This window comes from Cygnus atratus, chromosome 10 (assembly GCF_013377495.2).
Source record: "Cygnus atratus isolate AKBS03 ecotype Queensland, Australia chromosome 10, CAtr_DNAZoo_HiC_assembly, whole genome shotgun sequence".
NCBI classification, from domain to species: domain Eukaryota; kingdom Metazoa; phylum Chordata; class Aves; order Anseriformes; family Anatidae; genus Cygnus; species Cygnus atratus.
The window spans coordinates 20,054,137-20,069,824 of record NC_066371.1 but is presented as its reverse complement, the minus strand read 5'-3'; the positions used below and the strand labels follow the sequence as shown (position 1 = coordinate 20,069,824).

General features: G+C 46.7%; 1 protein-coding gene across 12 annotated transcripts in view; it reads left to right on the top strand.

The window, feature by feature from the left end:
* The first annotated feature begins 8,729 nt into the window (after positions 1-8,729).
* WNK2 (WNK lysine deficient protein kinase 2) overlaps positions 8,730-15,688 on the top strand; it is a 120,053-nt gene continuing 113,094 nt past the window's right edge. For all 12 annotated transcript variants that reach the window (XM_050712747.1, XM_035558207.2, XM_035558205.2 and 9 more), the window contains exons 1-2: positions 8,730-8,894; positions 9,163-9,868. In XM_050712747.1, coding sequence (XP_050568704.1) covers positions 9,251-9,868 — 618 coding nt within the window. In that variant the 5' untranslated portion in view covers positions 8,730-8,894; positions 9,163-9,250. The remainder of the gene's footprint in view (positions 8,895-9,162; positions 9,869-15,688) is intronic.

The window sequence follows — 15,688 nt, the reverse complement described above, 5'->3', positions numbered from 1 at the left end:
GGTCTGACTAAAAAGAGACTGATAAACAGAGATGATTGTGCTTTGTTTGATAATATGTTTTATGGAATGAGAATCAAAATATGCGTGGAAAAAGTTGGTTAGCCCAACCCAAGTTGGTTTTGGTTAGCCCAACCCAGAAGATAACTTGGCTTGTGGCAAGATTTGATGGGCTACCATCTGGAGAGGAGGAGAGCTAACAAAATTCCTTCAGGTTATGGCATTCTCATCCACAGGCTTTCTGGCATTGCTTCCTTACTTCATAAAAGTTCTGTATACAAGTCTTGATAGCTTATGTAAACTCTTTTAAAAAATCCCCAAGCATCAAATCTCTTGAGGCCAGTTTCTAATAATTTTGCTGATGTTAAAAACCTGCTTCCCGAGCAGAGAAATCCTGAGAACAGAGTGGAGCTATTTGTGGGGCTCTCTGCTGGAATGAGACATTCAAGTCTGGTTCTAGTAGTTCTTAGCCCTGACACTTTAAGGTTACCTATTTCTCTCACGTACTTTACCTTGCATTTTATTCACTCTTTTTTCCCCACCTTTTTTTTTTTATATCAGTTTTTCCTTCTCCCCTAGCCTGAGGAAGCTACCTCCGAGCACTGTGTGACTGATCCGATTACAAGCCAGCATCCTGAGATGCCTGATGGTTGCAGTGGCAACTTCAGCACCTCCCTCCCACTGCTGCCATGCTCTCTGTTGTGCGGGCTCAGCTGCCTGGGGAATTGCATGGTAAACAAAAGTTACTGCTTTTGTTCTCATACTGTACCCTCTCCTCTCTCCCTCTACGCCCTGATCACACTGAAGGTCTGACCTGTTTGCCATGCCAAGGTCAGAGTTTAAAACATAAGTTATAAAACATATAATGGTTCAGTTAAAAAAAATAAATAATAAAAATCACTACTGATAAGAATATTAGGAGTAGTTTTAATAGGCTTTTCTTAGTATCCCTATGTGACATGCCCTAGTGTGTCAGGAGCTTTTCCATGGTATGTTTATCCTCAAGCTCTTCATGTGTGTTAATGGCAACAGAGTGCTCTTCCCTTCTGCCTGGCACCTCCAGAAGGCACAAGTATTGTTCTGGGAGAATCCTGCAATTCTGAATGGATTCACTGAGAGGGGAAAATGCTCTCTGGGGAGTGATATTAAACATGTTTTCAAGTGAACCTAAAAGTAACATCCTTTGTGTCTTCATGAGGGAGAAGAGAGTTCTGTGCAATGAAGTTTGCTTTCTGGGTAGAGATGCTAGCCTTTAGCACATCAGCTGACACACCTGGAAAAAGCAGACAAGCTTTAGGGCTCAACCTGTTCATAACTTAAGACTTGTCTACTAAACCAGAGTGGAAAAGTAAATTTGAGCTGTTGGAACAGAGGAGTGCTTCTGAAGGTGTTAAGTAGCTCTCCCTTGAGGAAGAGGACCAAAGAGTGAGTTGGTGCCTGTGGAATTCCCTTGGTTCTGTTAGCGTGTGTCACACACAGTCTACATTTTCTAATGTTTTCGTTCTGGGGCATGGATTGATTTAACAGTTGGAAACCTTTCAAGGCAGGAGCCATCTTTGTTTTCTGTGCTGGTAACACCATTCATTTTGTGCCTGATGCTATTTAGGCACTGACGGAATATAAATGAGTAACAGCAGGTGTTTGTGTCCCTAGCATGTATGTTCATACAGGCACTACTTCTGCAACCGCTCCTGCAAAACACACAGGAGTGTGACACTTGGGCAATTAACCTCGTAACCAGCGGGGTGGATGGGGAAACCTGTACTGCAGCATCATGAGCTGAGTGTTATATAAATAATAATTATATTGCAGGGCGTCTTTCTGCCAGTGCCCTATTCATCTTCCTTGTAGGAGTTAGAAAACAAAAGTAGCTGAATACTTAATTATGGCAGGCTAAGTGGAGATCACAATCACCTTTGAAACGGTTCCAAAGCACAGACTTCCATCTTTATGGTAACACGTTCTCTGTTGTGCCACTTGGTGGAGCTTAGTGATTTTGACTATCACATACATTGTTTTGCAAACTCACTCTTTGATTACACAATCAATTGACAGTGTACCCTGAGAACTGACAAAATCCCTACTGAGGAAGTAGAAGCAGAACTTTACCAAAGTCCTAAAGAAGATACTGATTCCTAGCTGCTGCTGAAATTGGTCTTCATCCTTTCTCATCTAGAAATCAGTAATATAAACAGTGCTTGATTTTTTAAATAAAAAGTTAAAATGCAAGCTTAAGAGTTTGGTATTTCTGATATACAGGAGGAGAGGTGCGTAGAATTATGTCATGTTTGGTATATTTTAAGATTTAAATTAACGTTACATTATTTTCCTTTTAAATTTAATCTTTATAGAATTTTGTGCAATAAGGGCAAAGGGTACATGCACCTGTGTGAAAGAGTTCAATTGCGTTTGAATGGGTGCTTTTCCCCAGCAAACGTGAACTGTGAGCAGATCAATGGTTAAACAGGGAAATGATTATATCACATGCTGAGTCTGCCTTCATTTAAACCAAGAGCTACTCAGTTCAGTAAGAACAGAACAGGGACGTGGGCTAAATATGTGCTCAGCTAAAACGCTTGTGCTCAGAGCCTATCTGGAAATCAAGGATATTATGCCAATTTGACTCTGTCTGAACTATCTGTTGTTAAATATAAACTAATTACTCTACAAATCTCACTAAGTCCCCATTTTTAATGTTTACCTAATACTTTATTCTACATTAAAAGACTTCGGACCTTGGAATGGGGTTCCCAAAGTGAGATCTGTCACTTTTATTTTTGCACGTATGCTGTAACTCCCAGGCCTTGATGATTCTTCCCAAATCCTTCCTAATGCTGGATGCCTACTGTCTACTAAGCAGTCTTGAGAAATACAGGTTTCATGTGCAGTCTCTTTGCTGTTGTCAGGGATGAAAAGGTAAAAGAGAAACAAAGAAGAGAGGACCCAGCTCTGAAATGTGTTGTCTGTGGTCTTAGGTGCCTTCCTATGTAGACAGCTTAAGACTGTTGGTGGCTTTTCTGGCTTCCTCATAGGAACAGGAAGCAGTAAGTGCAGATTCTTTTTAATGTAGTATTTTCCAGATACCTTTTTTGTTGTGTTGTACTGACAGGTGAGAAGGAACTGTTAACATAGCAATATATCATTTGGATTTATTAAATGCTGAAAACTGACAGTATGTCGATGCTCTTCTGGTGTGGCATTTGACAAGGGATGAGCAGATTTTGTTAGGAGCTCTAAAAGCAGTCCAGAGCTGGCTGTAATTATCTCTAACACATATGCACCATTGGCTAATGTTTGGTGTCTAGCCATTAGTACTTCTTACACAAAAAAAAAGCAGTGCAAGTAATTCTGCCCAGAAGGAGGACAGAGCTTAAAGTGACTTTTTCAGGTGCTTGCAGGGGATCTTGCAGAGAGAAGAGCAAGATTATGCCAAGCAATCGCATGTGACTGTGTGTGACAAGACTCATCGTGCACATGGCATTTTCTTGTATAGTCCATACTCCTCATCCACACCTTCTTGCACCAATGGACCTCTTTTGTCCAGGTCATTGTCTGTTTTCTAATGGTCTACAAGCACAGCAGTAGGCCAGTCCGTGCTGAAAGGCCACAAGTCATGTACTGCAGTCACCTTGGGAATGCAGAAAGCTCCTTGGCCTTCTTGCGAATCCTCTCAGGACATTAATGGCATATTCTACTCGCTGTAATTCCTTACCATAAAAGTGAAGTACCGGCGTGCTAATTGTACGAGACTTATAATAAAGAGGGTGGAGCGTGAGGCTGTTTGCAGCCTAGTCGTTGACTCTTACTTGTTTTGTTTTCATCCATGTGTGCCATGGTCTCTGTGTAACTTATGTTGTTTACCTTGTGTATATTGTTTGTAGTACAACTCACTGTCACAGAAGAAGTACTTCAGGATTTTAACTTTATCATAGCAGTGTGTTGAGAGTCACTGCAGCCAGCCAGATGAATGGGTGCATTCCTCCCACCACACTGCTGGTTCTTATTCTTCTTTGGGAAATGAACCCATTCACTGGGACGTGTGTTGCATGAAGGGGAGTTCTTTGTGCAGTCAGGTTATACGCTCTCATCGTTTCTTCAATTTGTAAGAAAAAACAGGATCAAAGACATAAGTACAGCAAGCAGCATTGCACAGAGACAAGATGAGCAGGTGTTGTTATTAAACTTCGAAGAACTTACGCCTCATCCTTTATGTTATAAGGAACACTGGCATTGTCATTCTGTCTTTAAACGTGTATTTTGCAACACACAATGTGTTTGATGTGCTGTTTGATAAAATACAGCTCCATACAGCTAAAAAAAAATATAATCAGAAGTAAAAGCTATTCACTTTCTCAACATGCACATTAACATTTTGGAGAGTCCTGTGTCATGTAGTGCCACAATGGACTCATTGATTCAGCCTATTTTGCTCTACTCCTTAAGTTTATCTAGTCCTTATTTAGCTCTATCCATCTATTTTATTTTTATGATAAAGGTACTGCAGGGATCATGACACAAAATGGCACAAGAAGAGGGAGAGAGGTTTTAAGAAATACCAGTGTGCTATTTGAACTCTTGCAATCCTCGTGGCCACACAGAAGCATTTGGAAATTAATTGGGTAGTTCATTTGAGTTTACTGCAGGCTCAAAGCCATCATTTCCTGGCAAATAAAAGCAGATAAATAATTAAATACAAACTTTTGAATCACACAGTAATCCTTAAACAACTATTAATCATCACTGGTCAGTTTTGGGGTGGGAAAGGTGATAGCCTGCCTGTCTGAAAAACAAACTTTGCCTTCATGCATTGGCACGGAGAGATAATGCTCCATGGAGATCACACAGAAATGAAGGATACCTGTGTTACATAATAATGATATATCACAATGTAATATATAATATTAATAATATATAATTAATAATAGTAGTATATAATATATAATTATATATTATTATATAATGTATAATAAGGTTATACCTTCCAGAGCACAGCTCCTGGGACAGGGATCAGGGAATACACCTCAGCGACACCACGAGGCAGTGCAGATGCTCTCCGTGCATTTCTTTGCAGCACCACTAAGTTTTTAAGATTTTTAAGATTTTAAGGAATCCAAGAGGAACAGTTGTGGCATCTTGTTAAAGGGCGTATAAAATACTACTAAAATCTGTAGGAATTAAAACCAAAACTTCTTTGGAGTTTAAGTTGTCACACATGCTGGAGTGATAAATTGTACCAGTGTCACACGTGAGAGCAAAGACAAATGGCATTTATCCACTTGTGACTGGGGTGATGCATGCTTTCCTCACTTGCTGCTGCCAGCCTGCTCTACCTGCCCGGTGAGTTTGCCGGCAGCATCCATGATTTCGCTGTGCAGAGATTCTTCTTTACACATTTGCAATAAAAGTTTATATTAACTCGACGACTTGAACTATTGTATCTATAAACAAATGGCTAGAACAGAACACAGATGACCTAACTGAGGCTATATTGTGAGACCAGGATTTTCAGTTATTCTTATTCTTTTAAAGAAAACACAATTATTATATAACCCTGCAGTAGGGCCAGTAGCAGATGTGCAGTTGTAAGAGCACACCCGCCGTGCAACTGAAAGCAGCTCCCAACAAGTATTTGACCCATTTTTAATCAAGCTATAGATTCTATAAAAAACAAGTTAATAGAAAACTGAAGGCCAATATAAATGTTTCTCCAGTCCACAGCAAACATTTATTTTAAACAAATAAAAAATTTCTGAGTATCTGAGAACCTGAAAGTCAAGTTGTTCGTACGGGGAACTGGACTTCGCTTTCTCCCTTCAAACTAACAAATATAGAAAGAAAATACTGGCTGTTATGAGGTGAAAAAGGCTATTTTTCTCCTTTTTAAGAGTAACACCAGCTGTTAACTTGCTCTCTGGCAGAGGCTGACTGTTCCTTACATTGGTCAGTGGAGCATCTGGGGATGTTTGGCGTTATATGCTGTTCTAGTGGAAATGTCCACGTGTGCTTGGGGGGATTTGTGGCTGTTTGCATGGAGAGCAAATTTGGGCTTTCAGCTGTACAAAGAACAGGTCTTGAACGCAAAGGCTTGGTTAAGGTTGCTGTGCCAGAGGTAGCACGTTCACTACCTTATTGTTGGGAAGCGCTGCAATCTCCGATGCCACTTGCATGCCAGCTGGCTCCAGTGGTGCATCTATTTCAAGCTTGCTCTTAGGTTGCTCTAAGAATCAGGAAAACTGTAGATGTTGACCTTTTTCTATGCTCTTTGGTAATAAAGCATACCCTTATCTACCTGTCTGTCTACTCTCACAGGGCTGAAGTCAGGATAGCAGAAGAATCAGCAGCTTTTCCTTCTGGGTGACTGAAGGCAGGCAGAGCAAACCCATTGAAGCAGCTGGTGGAGATAGAGCTGGTGGGACCCTGTTCCCATCATCTAGGGAGTCCTTGGTTAGGTTGTGGAAGGGCTGTGTCAGTCTTTACCTGTAGGTTTCCTTCAAGAGTCCACCCTATGCAGCTGTCAAGCTCTCCTTGACAATGAGGGATCTGTGTTTGAATGGCAGGGCTTTGGGGAGACTGCTGGAAACAAGAGCCCAGGTGACCGCGTGGCTGAGTGCTGAATGTGTCTCCAGGTGCTGCATCTGTTCTGGCTGTTAACACCCAGGAAGGCCTGGATGGGCACTTCCTGAAGGCCACTATTAAAAATCATCCACGTAAACAGATTCCGAGCATTTGATAGTGGGTCGCTATTGAGTTTGTGATGTGCAAATTGTGTTAATTTTTCAGGAGCCAAATGGACACCAGAAGAGCAGGGGGCACACACACCCTCACGACGCTGGACACTACAGCAAGCACCAGTGGATGCTCAGCAGTGAGAGAGCTGGGGTGAGGATGGCTCCTGCTTCACTTACCGAGCACTGGGTCTGGTAAGGAGCTCACCTGCAACTCAGCACGGTTTGTGTCCTTGGCTTGTGTCTTAGGAGGCTGCGGCTGTGCTCTTAGGCTGATTCCTACAGGTCGGAAGGAACAGAGTTGTTTTCCTTTGTTAACACGTGTTGGTTTGGTTAATAGTGTTTCTACACTGAGGAAACAGCCTGGTAAGAGCCCTGGGAGGGCGGGAATCCTTTCAAATTTGGATGACCTAATGCTGTAATAGGGAGACAACATTCAATCCTTCATAATTGCAGGGTATTTTGCAGTTTTCCCCCAGGTTAAAGAGTAATTCCAAGCGATAATGATATCCTTTCCTCTGTTTCCTGGTTTTTGATGTAGTTCTCATCTGAATGCATAGGTATGTCTTCCTCCAAGAAGGCCTGGCAGTGAAAGACAAATGGGTGCATCGAGTCTTTTTTCCCCCCCATATTTTTCTTGATTGTGGATTTGTGGTTTTGATATTTGTTCAGCTCTAGAATACTCCCCTTTTTCTTTTGTCTGACTGCTGAGTGAAATGTTGGCTGCTACTTTTAGTTTCATTAGCCTGAATCTTGTCCTTTCATCTACATGGTGGTGGGAATTTCTCCAGCCGGGATGAGAGTTCAAGGTCAAGTTTATCAAATAACTGGGAGGTGTCAGGGCTCTTAACCTTCCCTGCTTTTCTCTTGGTAATGTTATTCTGCTTTCTGTTAATTAAATGTCTTGTCCATGGAGTAAGAAGAGCCCAAGGTACAGAACTAGCAGTAGGTCCTTCTGTAATTTCATGCAAACCTGTGTTCTAGGCTACAGCTGCAAGTCCTAGAACTAATAATTGTATTGTGTTGTATTCAAACACTTCAAAAAGCAAACCACTGAAAGATCAAATGTTTCCAAACCCTGAATTACTAGTCATCAACTGCAATTCTAAAATAAAAACTGGAGCTTCTATAACAAAAAATAAAAAATACAAAGGCGGGCAGCAGGATTCTTATTTTAAAGGGTTTTACAATCCCATATGAAAACGAGTAATGAAAAACTGATGGTGGTTGCTTAGCAGTCAAGAAACCTCAGGAATTCTGAATTCAGGTAACAACTACTGGTAAATCTGGTGGGTTTGGGTTTTCTTTTTCAGACGTATTGATTTAGTTAAATCCTGGTTACCCAAAGGCGCCTGTTTGTTGGAACGCGACGCCCCAGAGGGCAGCAGTGCCCCCGCTGTCGGCAGGTAGGGCCCTTGGGCAGGGCCAGCCCCGCGGCTCGGAGCCGGCCGGGGGAAGGGGCTCGCTGCGGGGGGCTCGGGGCACAGCGCCCCTCGGCTGCCGCCCCGCGGGGCCCGGACAAAGGAGAAATCGCTCGCCCGCCGCGCTCAGCTCCGGGGCGACCGAGGAGGAGACCCGAGGGGGGCTCCGGGAACGCACCCGCCCCCGCGGCACCTGGGGGGGCCCGGCCATTGTCTCCGGCGGTCGGGGGCGGTGCGGGCCGGCCGGGGTGCCGCCCCCCCCGCCCCATGGGCGGCCCGGCAGCGGCGGGGCGTTAAATGGGCCGGGCGGCGGGGGGCGCTTCCCATTGACAAAAGCGGGGTGGGGGCGGAGGAGGGAAGGGAAGGGAAGGGAAGGGAAGGGAAGGGAAGGGGGGGGCCGTGAGGGAGGGGGGCGGCCGCCGCTGCTGTCGTCGTCGTCGCCCATCCTCGCGTCGCCCATGGGGGCGCGGCGGGGGCTGCCGCAGGGCTGGCCGCGGGCAGGGGCGCACCCCGCGCCCTGAGCCCCGCCGGGAGCCGATCGGAGGGAGCCGGGGGGGGGCCGGGCACTGCGGGCAGGGCGTGCTGCAGGGGCGGGCCGAGGGCCTCCCTGCACACCCCCCGCACGCACACACACACACGCACACACCCGCATCCACACTCGCGCACACACACGGCGGCACCCGCCCCGCCTCCCCGCCGCCCTTCACATCCCCGTCCATGGCGCCGGGCACGGCAGCCCCCCGCTCCGCACGTAAGTAAAAGGGGCCCCCGCCCACCCCCGCTTTGTGCTCGGAGCTCCCTCCGGGAGGAGATAAGGGGGCACGGGGGGGCGGCTGGGCCCCGCAGCCCGGCCGGCCGCCGCTGCAAGCCCCCCCATGGCTCGGTGCGGGGGGCGCGGCTGCGGGGAGGGGGGGACCGGGGAAAAGGGGGGACCGGGGAAGGGCGGGGGGGGGCCAGGGAAGGGGGGACCGGGTCCGAGCGGCGCATCAGGGCTGTGCGCTCTGCATTGCCCCTGGCAGGTGGCGGAGGGGCGGCCCGGAGCGGGCCCGCAGCGCGGTGACTCCCCCCCGGCCCGGGGGCGGCGGCGGCGGCAGGAGCTGAGAGCCGATGGAAAGCGGGGGCGATGCCCGAGCGGCCCCCCGGCGGGGAGGAGGCGGCCGCGGGCGGCTTCCAGCCGCTGCCGAGCCCGGCATGAACGTGGATGGGGCCGCCGCTGCCCCGCCGCTCCGCCCGCACGGCTCCAGGGACCCCAAGCTGGTCCACCAGCGGTTCCTGCGCAGGAGCGTGGTGGACTCGGACCAGGAGGAGCCCGCTTTCGACCTTCCCGAGTCGGAGCATCAGCGGAAAATTATCCTGCTCCCGAAAACCCGGAGGATAATCGCGGAGAGGGCGAAGGCGGGGCAGGGGCAGGAGAAGGGGTGCCTGGGGACAGAGCCCCCCGGGCAGCTGAAGTCGGGGCCAGCCCCCGGCGGTGCCCCGGGGGCGGAGGAGCAGAAGGAAGCCGGCAAGGATGCGGAGAGGAAGGAGGCGGCGGATGCTTCCAAGGACCATGGCAAGGCAAAGAAAGAGGAGCCGGAGGAGGAGGCTGACATGAAAGCCGTTGCCACCTCGCTGGACGGCAGGTTCCTCAAGTTTGATATTGAACTCGGGAGGGGATCCTTCAAAACGGTCTACAAGGGACTGGACACAGAGACGTGGGTGGAAGTTGCTTGGTGTGAACTTCAGGTAAGCTCGGCTGATCCGCCTGTGTTTTATTTCTGCTTTGTAAGCCTAGGAGCTAAGGGCAAGGTGCCGGTGGCATCCACAGAAGCTCAGCTTTGAGCAGCCTTTATAGTCACCATTGCTTAGTATCCAGTGTCTAACTATAGCGCAATATCCTCATTGGCTCCGCATCTACCACCTTATGTACACTCCTCCCAGGCTTAACCCTCACAGCTCTGCACCCGGCTGCCGAGCTAGCCGTGGTAATATAGGAGCTGTCATATTGCATAAAAAGGTCACGAGTCGCTCTCTGAATGCGCAGAGCATGCTGAAGAGAGCTCAGCACAGCTCCTCTTCCCCTCCCTACCCCCCAGCCACTTCAGACTGACACTTCACAAGCAGTAGCTGGATTTAGCAGGAGCCGAGCGGCAGGTCTAGGTTAAAGAAACACACGCAGCGTATAAATGAATGTAAATGCGTTTGCAGGAGCGCACTTCCCTTTTCCCACGAATATAGATGCGCTGTGCTTTTATACAGACTGGAACGTGTGCTGTCTCTTACAGCCCCTTGCCTCTTCTGAAATTGCGCCTGTCACCAGCTTGTGAATTGAACCTCAGAAAGCACTTGAGTGCTTTCCGTTTTTTAATGCGTTGAGCACTAGCGCTTCAGTCAGGTCAAAGACCTGTGTATCCAAATACCTTTGAAAAGTGAGGTTTGAAATGATGGGCCTGTTTTAGCTTCTAGATCTTCAGACTGAAGTCACCCAGTAATGCCCAAAGAGAGAAGATACAGATACTGTCATTTTGCTGTTTTGGGACATGGTTATTGCCTTTATTTATTTTAAAGTGCATATAATCTCATTTGGAGATCATATGCTTCTGTATGTATGCATATATTCCTGCTCTTGTAAAAAATGTCAGTAGAATGTTTCATTTTTTTCTTTGTGAAGCTTTTAGTATCTATTATGTACATCCCTTCTGTTAACATCTATTCTAATAAGACCTTATTTGAGAGGAGAAACCTAATATAGATTTAATTTTTCCCTTGAGCTATTGTTCAGTCTGAGTTTGCTCCGTGATTTCAGTGGGAACTAACGATGCAGCTCTTGGTTCCAGTCCCAGGTCCCTAAACTCCCCCTGGATGATCGAGCCTCATGGACTGTGAGGGTGTGAGAACAGCACGGAAATATTGTGCTGCACGAAGCTCGAGTTATTTATTTATTTACCCTTGGCACGAACTGCTTGTGAATTACTCCCGGCCTGGTGGGGTAGGCAGAGATGGATGTGCAGCCACATCTTTATTCCCCGGCGGTTTCGTTGCACAATAGGGTTGCAATTCACCGCAGCGCTGCTTCCCTCAGAAGAGGTACGGGCAGCGCTCCCCGGCCCTCACCGTCTCTCGCCTCAGCGGTTTCCATGAGGCAGAGCTGCGAAATGCGCAGGCCGGGCAAGTTGAGGCCGCGCAGCTGAGGGCAGGGTGTGCTGGCGCAGGAGGAGGCTCAGCCCCAGCTTGTGCCCCACAGCCATGGGGCTGGGGGGGCTCCGGCTGCCGGGGGAGAGCTCTGGCCTCTGGGGGTTCTGGGGGGCAGTGGCAGGGGCTGTCGGGGGGCTCTGGAGGAGAGCTCAGCCCTGCGGTGGTGCCGGGAGCAGAGCACACCAGGCAGGCCTCATCGCTGTTCGGTGGCTGCTGGAAACCGAATCGTGAACGTGTAAGGCTCATACTGCAGTCGCCTGAAATTCATTTAGGGCAGTAATTCAGGTCCCCTCTGAGGGAACGTGTGCGTATGGGAACGGGCTGGGGTGGTTTAGCTGTCTGACAGAGCTCGCGTGCACCGGCTAGGATGCAACAGAGCAATCACAGGGAGCAGGAATTCATTTTGTTGCCAAATTTTTGCAGTATGCTCTAGCAGGGGAGTGGGAAAATATCTGTTTTCAAGATATTTTCTGTAGCAGAATAGCTTTAGCTACAAAAGACTGCCAGATGTATTGGAGAATCCATTCTATTGGAATCCCAGCGTTTGGGTCATTTAAATTGAAGAAGGAGATTGGGAAGGGCAGTTTGCAGTATAAAGTTTAACTGGTGATTGCTTTTCTTATTCCATATACTTATTTAGGAATTCCTGAACGGACTGTTTGTAAAGAAATAATCTGTAGTAATTCCATAATTCCCACTGGTTTCTGTTGTCAGCTGTATGTGCTTCAATTTAAATCAGGTCTTGCTGCTAGATGTTTTAAATGCAATATATGCAAATTGGTTTAGGCCTCTAACTGTAGCAAGAGTGCTTGTTATTAAGCTACTTTAGAAAAAATTCTGTAAATCCACAAAAGTGTTTATGGCTGCCGTTTCTCTTTAAACACTGACGTCCCTTAGCTGTGCGGATGTCAAGGTAATGCCAGAATGAGAGTGTATGGGAATTTTGAGAGACAGTGCTTGGGCCTGGAGGGAGAAAGTAGAGCTGAATGGCACAGGTGAGGTCTTTGCTTTTAGGATTAGTTTGCAAGAAAGAAGCAATGGAAAGTGCAAGTAGCTGCGTACTGTCTTGTGCTTTTTGACTTGGGCAGGACTTTAGTGCTTCAGCAAGGGATTTTTGTTATGAAAACAAGTCAGAGCGCTGTGAAGGAATCACTTTATTCCCAATATTTTGGAAACTCTTATGTATGCTGTGCCATTTGGATACGCTCCTTTCTGTAGAAATTTAATGTTCAGATACACATAGCAATGGCTGAGGGGAAGCCATGGCTGCCATGCTGCTCAAGACAAAATGCCTTCCTTTGCAATCTCACACCATCAAAAACAATGGGAGAGCCTTTTTGCAGGAAAATGGCAACGTGTTGTACTTTGTCTCTCTTCTAGAGATGCGCTTGGCTTGTTACTTTTAGAGTCTGAGAGCTAAAAGCTAACAGTGTTGAGGTTCCACACAGGCATTAATCCCCTCTCCTTGCTCAGCAGTTTTCTCAGCCCAGTTGTACTGTTGCCTGGGTGTCTGTCTCTTTCTGTTCATCTATACAAAGACCCTGCAAGCCAGTCTTATTCAGTGCTTTTATTTAATTGAAAAGATGGCTTTAGGGTTCAGAACCGAAATCATGGCTAGGATTAGAGTAGGACCCAAATGGTAACCAAGCTAGATGTGGGCTTTAGACCCCTCTGTGAAGACATGAAAGCTTTAGTCAAATTCTAGCTAGAAAGTAAGTTTATTGTTCCTTCCTGAAACTGAAGTATTGGAATGGGATTAGTGTGCCCTTGCAGTTTGGAAGGGTTCACATTCTAAGGCTTTCAACAGCTATAATTAATTTTAATTGGTGGCATACAATTGCTGTGTGGTGAGGCTTCAGTAACAGTATTTCAAGCATTGTGCTCGTAAGTAAGATGTTAGGTCATGAATAAGGAATATAGGCTTTTGCCAACCTGCTGGCAAGCCAAATAATGTTTTTAGTTGGATGAATAGTTTCCAAAATACCCATCCTGTTCTCCTTAGGGAACGCGTAGGGAAACTGCAGAAGAGCCTAACACTGTACTATCTCAAGCGCAAAGACCTCATTGTACCTCTTGGTTCTTGCTTTGATGCCGAATACTACAGTTTCTGTTCAGTTGTAATTCATTCGGGTTTTATTTGCTGAAAACGTGGAAAAGATACTGTCTCCTGCTGTTGCTGTACCTATAGTGGAGAGGTGAAAAACGTGTGTTGGTGAACGCTGCAGGGCAGCTGTGCCTTTTCCACCAGTTGCACAAGACTTGCTCTGTGCTTATAGGTGGACATGACCTCCAGGTGCTCGGTGTAAACGCTTAGTTCACGTGTTGGATGCTAGAGGTGTCTGGGGAGCTATGGAAGAGCGAGGGAGGGACAGAGGTAAATTTCCCCCCTTCCCCATTTGAAACAAGAAATCAAGAGTGCTGAAATAGCTCTGACTGCGTTTTCCAAATAGCTACCAAATAAAGAACACTGTAAAGGACTCCAGTGGTCAAACAAACAAACAGAAATTGCACAGTAGGGTGGCAAGAAATTATCCCTTTGTCCCCCTGCAGCTTTTCTGCTGAGCTTCTAGTGGAATAGTTCTGTAGGGAGAGACTTCATCATCTTTACAAGGTGAGTGTTGTGCTTGGTACTTTCATAGCACTTTTTCTTTTGCTATGACACGAAAGGTTCGTGGCGTGGATGTTTTTGTGTAAGCAGGAATGTTTGCATTGTTAGAAGTGGGCGCCCATAAAATGGGCAGTGTTAAAGCAAGTTCACTTGACACCGACTAACAAGCGGCTTCTGGCAGTGGAAGGAGGATGTCCTGAGCTCCTGTGTGAATTCAGGTGGTTTCTTTATTGAAAAGGCAAAATTTCAGGATTTTCACTGATGCAGTAGTTTGGCTTTTATGGTGTCCTTGTTGGTGACAGCATTCATCTGATGTCAAAAGAGCAGATTGTTACCATCTGTGCTGTTTTTTTTTTTTTATTTATTGGCTTGGTAAACATTGTAGCGTAAATGAACAGAATAATTTAGCAAATTTCTTTGGAAGAAGAAAGGAGGGAAAATGTATCTGAAAGCTTGAATTTGATATTGCTATGTGCTTATATTAAATTAACTCCCGGAGACTAATTCTGCCTGTTTCATGTCAATTTTTGAGATAGTGATTTCTGTTTCAGTTCAAGCAGTTGGTTTAGCTCTGCTCTACAGTGTCAATATGAAGACACGTGCCTGTATCGCTGGTATTTGTTAGGAGCGCTGTCTCCATGACACGGAGAAACGGGATAGGAATATGGTAGTGAACTATTAATAGACTGCTTCTCAAATTCAGTAAATGAAATAGAGCTGGGTCAGACTTCACATTGTTCCTTTGAATCAAATGAGACTCCTTTCTTTTGCTTTTGAGCATGTTTCCGTAAAGGTTGGTTGTACGCCTTTGGCTCTAGTTGAGCTGTTCCTTGTTACGCACGTGTGGTCCTGTTGCAGTAAAAGGGAGTGACTGAAAATAAAATCAGATCTCGATGTAAAGGATATTCCTGGTCCCTTTGGTCATCTCTTGTCTGCAGCTGATGGGGGTGAGGGTGGGGAAGGGGCGTTGATTTTTGGAACTGTCATCTTAATAATGTTTGCACTTGGCACGCTGTCTGACTGGTATGTGTGTAACATGCTTACATTTTGATCTGATTGCTGCCTTGTTTTGTGGCCAGGATGTAACAGAGGTCTGAAGAAAGCCCAGGGGTGCTGGTAATCATGTGCTAAAAGAAGGATGGCAACAGCAATTCAGCTGCTGGAGGTGTCAGGATTTTTGCATGCCCAGAGATACTAGAGGTGCTGCAGAGATCAGGAAGAGTGGTGCTGGGCTGGGCGGGTGGAGGGTAGAGCGCCTGCTGTAAGGACCAGGTAGGAAGGGACTGTTGAGGGGGTATTGACGCATCTCCTGCATTTCGGGAGCCCAGCTGTACTGGCGGGTTTGGGTGTGAGCGTTGAGAAGAGCTTGGTACAACTGTCTGATCAGAGGAAAGGTGGGTTTTAGACTTGCCACTTCATAGCCATTCACTGCCAGCAGCAGGGCGCTTACTGCATCTTTGGGAGGTTCTCTGGGAGGTTTGGCCTGGAAACACAAGTGTAAGCTAAGCACTGATGTGTGGTACCCAGAGAGCCTGTAGGAAAAGGGCAGCCAAACACGTGTCACGGGTGTGCATGATGCTTGGCACTGTTGTTGGAAGAGACATCTTTGTTTCTCTGAAATACGAGTGATTTATGCAAGTAATGTTTGGAGGAGATCTAAAATAGTCATGCAGCAGCAGAACTGGCTTTCCAATTGATTAAGTTTGTGTATGTGAAATTCAGGTTACATCTAGAAATGCATTATTTCCCTGAAGTGATTCTGG